A 9,250-nucleotide genomic window follows, 5' to 3' on the forward strand; every position below is an offset into this window, starting at 1 on the left:
AGAGTAAGTTGGAAAAGGACTGCAAGAATGGTTACACTACTTGAAGAATGTAAACAATGTCACCGAATTGCCTAGAGTAATAAACAGAAGGAAGGAAAATGCAACTGTTCGGCTCATCCTTGGCTGCCCTAATTCCCATTCCCTCCCCAGCTACCATCATTTTCAGAGTTTGTTAAAATGGTGTATCTTTTGCTGTGTATATTTTCACCAAATAAATAAATAAACAACAAAAAAGGAAAGCTTAAGGTAACTCTGATAGTAATAAGCAATAATAAGATTGTGATATTGATCACTGAGTAACAAAGATCAAAATATGTAAAGTACAAATGTTTGGAAAAGAATGCTGCTTATCCAGGGATAGTGGTTTATATTTTCTGTGTTGTCTTATATATTTATAGAGCTTAATAAGGACTTAGAGGAAATTGTAGAACTTAAAACAGGCTTTATTTTAGGTAGAGATACCAAGACATCAACAAATCTGCCCAAGAGCATCCCTATTTCTGTTCCTGGACCCTCTTCTGCCAACCCATCGACAAGTAAGAAATCACTTTATGTCTCTTTTATAAATCCTAATTTCAGACAGAGTCACTCTATTAAATGTGATATGTTGTTCTCAAGCACCTCGTGCCTTTTACTGTTAGTTGTTTTGGTAGTTCTTAATGGGTACAACAAAGATATATTCCAATCAGCTCAAACTAAGAAAAGAAAGCTTAACTCATCTGTGTTTACTGAAAATGATGGTGGCTGGGGAGGGAATGGGAATTAGGGCAGACAAGGATGAATTGAACAATTGCATTTTCCTTATTTCTGTTTATTACTCTAGGCAAAGAAATCAAGAAATCCAAATTGATTCGAAGCCAGTCTTTTAATAATCAAGCTTTTCACGCAAAATATGGCAACTTAGACAAGTGTGCTAGGTATGATCTGTCAGCTACTAACTATTTAATTTGATTTTTTATTTTATAGTCGCACATCTTTATTTATGTGAAGTATTTACATTATTATGAAAATAAACCAAGTTAATTGTGTGTTTTTTATAGGACAATGATTAGTTTTCTTCTGAAAAGATTGTTACATTAAAAAAATAGAAGTCTTCTAATTTGTTTAAGAACAGGTATCCTAGCATTCCAGGAAGAATAGTACCATTGCAGTACTTAATAATATCACAGAATCCATGTATGGTTTTATGAGGAAGGTGGTGCTATATTACATCTGATACTTCTAAATGGATGTGGGTATACTGGAGCCATTTAATACATAAATACATTTGCTATTAATATTGTTTCTGTCTATTAAGAAGCCACTGGCATGTTCCTTTGGTAAAGTATCATAACAGAGCTCCCTTGAAAAATGATGCATGTCTGGTTTTCCACTCAGCTCAGAAAACAAAATTATAAACAGTTAATATAAGGAGAGAATTAGCATTAATTAAACAACTATGATTTTTTTATTAACCAAAAACCAAACCCACTGCCATTGAGTTGATTCCGACTCATAGCGACCCTATTGGACAGAGTAGAACTGCCCCATAAGGCTTCTGAGGCTGTAAATCTTTATGGGAGAAGACTGCCGCATCTTTCTCCCATGGAGCAGCTGGTGGGTTCGAACCACTGACCTTCTGGTTAGCAGCCAAGCTGTATTGCCAGGGCTCCTTATGATTTTTTTATAAGTGCTGTATAATACAGTATATAACAGCTGCATATCAATTGACAAGCAAAATAATTTTAAGAAAGTATAAATGCTTTTAGAAGTATTCATTTATCAAGATAAATAATGTCATACAAGAAAAGAAAAAACACCCACACATTTTTCTTTTATTAAAGACAGTCTATTCCAGATTTTCAGCAATTTTTGGACATTTTCAGTACACCCATCTAGAGTTCCTATCTAATAGGGTGATCTCAAGATGGACAAAAGGGATTAGAAATAAAGGTCAGTTGTTGCCAAGAAAATTTTACCCATCTCACCTGTGTTAGCTGAGGATTAAAAGAAAAACTGTTATTCTGATGCAAAGGTTTAAAAAAGCTCTTTTAAGTTAAAAAGCATGGGTTATGAGACCTGGAATGTAAAAATAAATGAGAAATAAAAGCAGCAAAAATATTTCATAAGAAGTAAAGTGTTTTAAAAAGGGAACAGGGCTAAAACAGACCAAGTACTAGGTGACCATGATTCAAAGGAGCGTGTTCTTGCATTTTAAACTAAATTGTGTTCTTTTCTAGTAAAAGTTCTGCAGCAGGATATGCACCTCCTGTCTCAGGGTTAACAAAGAGTTCTGTACTTTCAGTAACTGGTAAGTAGCAATCTGAGCGCTTCCAAAACATGATAAATTTTTAAAACATGATGTTCTTTAAGTAACCTGATTTAAAAAAAATTCCTAGATACAGTGTTTTTCCTAAATTTGTCTTTATCAAATCCCTTAGAAATGAAACTTTCCCCTAGCAATTGAGGAGATACTTGACTATATGTGTTACTTTTGTTTTCACTGTGCTAAGGCCCATAGTTCAATACTTTTAGAAGAGAAAAATGGCAAAATGATAGGATAAGTTTCATCATAGTCTAAGGGCCTGCTGAAACATAGACTAAATAGTTTTGCAATCATTTTTAAGAACGTAAAGAACAGTAGGTCTTCACTGTGATCATATGCATCCTACAAAATACTTGACTAATGTCCCTTAAAACCATCAAGGTCATCAAAAACAAGGAAAGTCTGAGAAACTGTCATAGCTAAGAGGAGCCTAAGTAGACATGACAATTAAATGAAATGTGGTAATCTGAATGGGATCCTGGAACTGAAAAAGGCATTAGATAAAAAATAAGGAATTCTGAATCATCTGTGGACTTTAGTTAATAATAATGTATCAATATTGATTCATTCATTGTAGTAAATGTAGCCTATTAATGTGAAATCTTAATAATAAGGGAAATTGTAAGAAGGGTATGTGGGAATTCCCTGTACTCATCATCTCAATTTTTCTGTAAATCTAAACCGTTGGGAAAGTATATTTTAAAATATAATTTACAAGAGCTTCAAAAACATTAAGTATTTAGGGATAAATTTGACACAATGTGTGTAATATATACACTAAAAACTTCAAAACATTGCTGAAAGAAATCAAAGACCTAAATAAATGGAGAGATAAACCATGTTTATGGATTGGAAGACTTAACATATTATAATGTCAGTTCTTTCTAAATCGATCCACAGATTCAATACAATAAAAATTCTTGCAGTCTTTTTGCAGAAATTTATAAGCTGATTCTAAAATCTATGTCAAAATGCAAAAGACCTAGTACAGCCAAAACAGTTTTGAAAAAGACGAAGTTGGAGAACTTAAACTACTTGATTTCAACACTTATCTAAGGCTCTAGTAATCAAGACAGTGTGACCATATTGACATATTTGGTCAATTGATTTTCAACAGAGGCTCCAAGATAAATCAGTGGTGATGGAATAGTCTTTTCAAAAATACGGTGCTGGAACAATTGGATATCCGTATGAAACATAAATGGACCTCAATTCTTAAACTATACATAAAGTTAACCCAAAATAGATTGTAAACCTAAAAGCTAAACCTATGGAATTTCTGAAAGAAAATATAGAAGAAAGCCTCTGTAATTCTGGAATAAACAAAGATTTCTACTAACCATAAAGAAAAATACTAATGTATTGGACTTCATCAAAATGTAAAACTTATGCTCTTTGAAAGAGAGCATCAAGAAGATAAAGACACAGATTGGAGAAAATATTCATAATACATATACCTAACAAACAATTTGTAACCAGATTATATACAGAAAATTTTAAAACCTAATAATAAGAAGGCAGCTCAGTTGTAAAATGGGCAAAAGATTTGAACATACACTTCACAAAAGAAGATAAGCAAATAGTACATGGAAAGATGCTGTTTTAGTTACCAAGTGCTGCTATAACAGAAATACCACAGGTGGATGGCTTTAATAAACAGAAGTTTATTCTTTCACAGTCTAGTAGGTTACAAGTCCACAGGGTGCCAGCTCTAGGGGAAGGCTTTCTCCCTCTGTTGGCTCTGGTGGAAGGTCCTTATCATCAGTCTTCCCCGGTTGAGGAGCTTCTCAGCATAGGGACCCTGGGTCCAAAGCATGCACTATTCTCCTGGCTCTTGTTTCTTGGTGGTATGAGGTCTCCATCTCTCTGCTCGCTTCTCTCTTTTATATCTCAAAAGAGATTGACTTAAGACAAAACCTGATCTTGTAGCTTGAGTCCTGCCTCATTAACATAACTGCCTCTAATCCTGCCTCATTAACATCACGGAGGTAGGATGTACAACACAGGAAAATCACATCAGATGACAAAATGGTAGACAGTCACAATACTGGGATCCATGGCCTAGTCAAGTTGACACACATTTTGGGGGGACACAATTCAATCCATGACAGATGCTTAGCATCACTAATTATTAGGGAAATGCAAGATGGAAAAATGATAAATATGACATGGTGTACATACCACTAGAATGTCTAAAATTAAAAAGGTTTACAATACCAAGTGTTTGTGAGGATATGCAATAACTAGAACTCTCATATATTGCTGGGTACAATCACTTTGGACAACAGTTGGCCGTCTCTTATATATAGAGGGAGATATCTACCTATCTATATATATATAAAAACCAAAAACCTGTTGTTGTCTAGTTGATACTGACTCATAGCAACTCTACAGAACAGAGTAGAATTGCCCCATATAGTTTCCAAGGAGCGGCTGGTGGATTCCAACTGCCTTTTGATTAGCGGCCAGGCTCTTCACCACCGCACCACCAGGGCTGTCTCCCAGCAATTCTACTTCTAGACATTCACTGAAGAGAAATGAGAACGTACATCCACACACAGACTGGTACACAGATGTTTAAAGCAGCTTTATTTCTAATACAAACTGGAAACAATCCAGATATTTATCAACAGGGGAATGGATAAACAAGTTCCATTTATGTAATTCTAGTCAGCAATAAAAAGGAATAAAGTATTGATAGACACAATAACATGAATGAATCTCAAAATAATTATCTTGAATGAAAGAAGTCAGACAAAGAAATAATTACATGATTTCATTTATATAAAATTTTAGAAAATGCAAAGTAATCTATAGTTACAGAAGGCAAATCAGTGGTTGCCTGGGCATAGCGGGAGGGAGGGGAAGCAGGATTTAAAGCAGAGCATGAGGAAACTTTACGGTAGTGATGGGTATGTTCATTATCTTGATTGTGGGATGGCTTCATGGGCGTATATGTCAAAACTTAACATACTGTATGGTTAAATTTGTGCATTTATTGTATGTAAATTACACCTTAATCGAGTTGATTTAAAAAGAAAAAAATATCAGCTTTAACCTTTTCTTCTCCAAGGTTAATACCTTTCTTGGTGTGTTCAATATATCTGTCTAAACATATATTGCTTTCAGATGATTCATTCCGGACCCGTAATGCCAGTAGCCTTCCAACCTCCTTTTCTCCTAATACTGCATTACCAGGCACTTCACGCGGGACAAGTAACTCAGCTGACGTGAAGAGCAGTGGAAGTAAAGATACGCAACCACGGAAGGCTACCTTGTAAGTAATCAAGAGACACGCTTCTAAGTGTTTTATCCTGCCCTTTTTCTCCGTGCAGTTTCCTTCCTGCTTAAACACTTCCCAAAGAAAACGAAGTGTCTGTAATGAGGAAATGTTGTAAGTTATAAGCGATTATTATCACATGTGACTCTGTTATACTAGCTATTTTATATAAAATGATTTATATATGGCAAAGACATTGTAACATTAGGGAATCAACAAGAAACATTTAAATGGCTCCCCCTAATATCTGAGATCTATTTATTTTTCTGAAAAATGTTTGGATTCAGAGAATTATTTCTGAGAAAACACGGCGTAATTGCATTCCTTTGAACAGCTAGCTTGAGTATAGAGTGTTTAATTGCTCAGTACCAGAAAGATGGGTACAACTGATGCCACTTAATAAATATTACTCCCGCATAAAATCCAGAGTGGTGGGTCCTGTAAACAAGAGATTTTTTACAGACTCTTCCTGTGCCTTGATGTTGAGGATGTAAAGGGCCTTTATTCTCCTTTTCCCTCACGGTCCTTTTTATGTGCTATTTGTATCTTGTCTGAATTGTTGAAGCCCTTGTTTCTTTTAGCTTAAACTTTAAGAGGGCAGAACCATAGAAACCACCATGAGGTGAGATCAGATCAAGGTAGAAATGATTCGGCAAAGATGTCCAAACTATAGTTTCAAATTTATTCTTTCATATGGGACAGCTGAGCTTTCTAATGCGAACAGAATTTAAACAGGATTCAGATTTTCTTCTAAATATGTTTCATTTAACTCCTGGGCATTTTCTAATAAAATTCCTCAAATGCATCTTTGCAGAAACTCCATGCTGGACTCTTTTTTAAGGAAGAGTCCAGAATGGAGTTTTTGTTTATAATAAAATATATTTTAAATTTTAATTGGCTATTGGGTGTACACAAATACAGATGTATGTACCCAACTTAATTCAGAATGTTGAAACAGATTTATTGAATGGAGCTCAAGGTAAAAGTAGGAATATATAATAGAAAAAAGTGATAGCAATAGAAAAAGGTAATCCTGATATTACAGATGGTAGCATTAATATAGAGGGACCTTTCTAGTTATATTGTTGCATGGGATACTCTTTACCATACAGTTACCGATCTAATGATTATACTGTGGAAGTTCCATTGAAGAGTCATGGTAGTGGAGGCAGGACAGGGTAATGTCCTGTAGAGAGCATTGAACCTCATGGTTCATCCTCTCAGGCACTTCCAACTCTGACATCAGAGATCCTTCTGCTCTATCACTCTTAACCCTCTTCTCAAAAGACTTCTCTGGAATCCTTCTATTGAAGGACATATTTAATAACACTAGAATGTAATTCATCCTCTTCTCAACTTATTTTTCTAAATGATTTAGGCATCTTTATAGTAAAGACCATTGAAACCTAATATATATATACCAGCTTTCCTTTATTTCATACTATCTATCTGTTCTTCCATTGTTAAGAGTATGTTTTTCCTTTTTATAGACTGAATTTTCTTTTCCTTGAAAAAAAAATGTATAAAATTGCTTGTTTAAAAAACAAATCTAGAAACACTCTGTGAACAAATCGCACACCAGGTTTGTTTCTTCTTTTCTGAATATTGTGAAGGAGGATGTTAGTACCCAAGGTGCTTTTCTAACGTGGCTGGATATAAAAGGCCATCACTACATTTCCATATAACGTGGCTCTAATTTGGACTTTCTCACGAGTGTGCACTGCCACATAGCAGATATAGATGATTAAAATCAACACCAGTCATTTTCTGTGAAATATTATCCATAATTCAGAGCTATGCCATATCTAAATGAAAATATAGCCTTAAAAAAAAAAAAAGCCTATGAAGTGGTTTTAGAAAGTATTGCTTCAATTTTTACTTCCCATAAAATCACATGCAACACATTCTTTAACTTCTCAGTGTCATAGAGATGTCACATCTGATAATAGGAATCTCAGTCTCTTAAAGGAAATACAGGTATGTATCATGTCTTACGCCTTTTAAGGCCAGACAATTGATGTATTCAGGTCTGTGTTAATTCATTATGGCTATACAAAATGCAAAATGTATGAAAAGTTGTATGAGTTAATTTTTCCCCAAATTGAATGCTAAGTGCACATATGATTTCTGATAATTAAAGGTACTTTCAAGTAATCTTTAGTGTAATTAATTTTTTTCCTAAATCAACATTCTCATATATCAGGTTTATTTAAAGTGGATTATATCTTTGTTTCTTTATTTACTTTGTAAACATCATATGGATAATTTTTCTTTCTTTGCCTCTCTTTTTTTTTGCTTTCCCTTCCTTCCTTTGTTTATTTCTTTCCCTTCTTTCTCTCTTCCTTTCTCATTTTTTGACAAAGAAAATCCAGAAAATCCAACCCTTAAATCACCTGCTCAATGAAGGACGCAAAACAAAGACAGCTGGAGATACTGTGATGGATGGACAAAAGCTAAAGCGATGGCCTGGCTTTTTTTTTTTTTTCCCAGTCTTTTTTTAATGAATGGAAAATAGAGCTATAATAGCATCTGATGTTGTTAAACTTTCCATATTTGAAATTAGATTCCCTAGGAGGTATAATATCTATTTCTATGAATAATAATGTGGTTGCAGAATTCCAATGTTATATTGAAGTCTAACAAAAAAACAGCTTTAGGTATGTGCTTTAACTACTGCTGCAAAAGAGATGAAGTCTGCCTTTATTTGCGCAGGGAGCCATCTATTTTATTGTTCTCATCTAGAGTTTCAGCATTTAAAAATTGTATGAAAGTCTGAGTTAGCTGAAATTGCCCTAGCTGGATAATCACTTGGAAGGGGCCTGGGGAGATGAGGAAGATACTGCATTTTCTAACCAATCTTCAAGCCCACTTGGAAAGTTACACTGAAGAGGGTACAACAAAAAACTGTCCGCAATTTTATCAGTTCTGTGACTGCAGTGACAATATGTTGTACTTGGACATTCACAAATTTAAATTTGGCAATGAAAATTCTACGAAGATTTCTGATAACTTTTAGCTACAAGTACCTTAAAAATAATAGATTGATGATTTCCTTTATTTCCTAGAATTTATTTTATAAATACTTTGTTTACATTTTAGATAGTATTTGTCCTTAATTTAAAATGATGAATCTAGTTTGAATCAGCTGTTATTCCAAGCTATCATGCTTAAGCTATGTCAACAACATTTATTTGTCCTAATGCTAATATTACCATCAAAATTTGCCTGTGGAACATAGACAGTTCTTAATTAAAACAAAAAGTCAGTTCTTGAAACATACTGTATGAAGCTATTGTCAGCTTCTCTATTTCAAAATGCAATCAGCATATAACTGTATTGGTATTAGAAGATATTTGTTTTTTAAAATATACTGATGTATGATAAAGATGATCTAATTTGTGAATGCATATGTGTGTGGTTACTTTTTATAATGTGAAATAATAATGAATTGACTCAAATAAAACATAGGTTAATGAAAAACCTGTGTTTGTGAAAGAGTTTTAAACATTTTTCCTGCAGTTTTTATTTTATAATTAAAGAGTAAGATAGTTCATGTTTTTTTTTTTTTTTATATTTTATTGTACTTCAGGTGAAGGCTTACAGAACAGATAGTTTCTCATGTAACAGTAACACACATGCTATTTTATGACATTGGTTAACAACCC

The 9,250-nt window shown here is 33.9% G+C and overlaps 2 protein-coding genes across 2 annotated transcripts in view; one reads left to right on the forward strand and one right to left on the reverse strand.

The window, feature by feature from the left end:
* The window catches only part of LOC111820617 (serine/threonine-protein phosphatase 4 regulatory subunit 4-like), a 31,002-nt gene extending 28,556 nt beyond the window's left edge, over positions 1–2,446 (forward strand). Inside the window, exons 7-10 of the mRNA XM_023731658.1 lie at positions 399–536; positions 824–917; positions 2,220–2,290; positions 2,379–2,446. Of these exons, the coding sequence (XP_023587426.1) occupies positions 399–536; positions 824–917; positions 2,220–2,290; positions 2,379–2,446 (371 nt within the window). The remainder of the gene's footprint in view (positions 1–398; positions 537–823; positions 918–2,219; positions 2,291–2,378) is intronic.
* A 289-nt stretch (positions 2,447–2,735) lies between these two features.
* SERPINA10 (serpin family A member 10) overlaps positions 2,736–9,250 on the reverse strand; it is a 27,884-nt gene continuing 21,369 nt past the window's right edge. The window contains exon 5 of the mRNA XM_023731659.1: positions 2,736–2,789. Within this exon, the coding sequence (XP_023587427.1) occupies positions 2,736–2,789 (54 nt within the window). The remainder of the gene's footprint in view (positions 2,790–9,250) is intronic.

The sequence above is a fragment of the Trichechus manatus genome, unplaced genomic scaffold (assembly GCF_000243295.1).
Source record: "Trichechus manatus latirostris isolate Lorelei unplaced genomic scaffold, TriManLat1.0 scaffold00045, whole genome shotgun sequence".
Taxonomy (NCBI): Eukaryota; Metazoa; Chordata; class Mammalia; order Sirenia; family Trichechidae; genus Trichechus; species Trichechus manatus.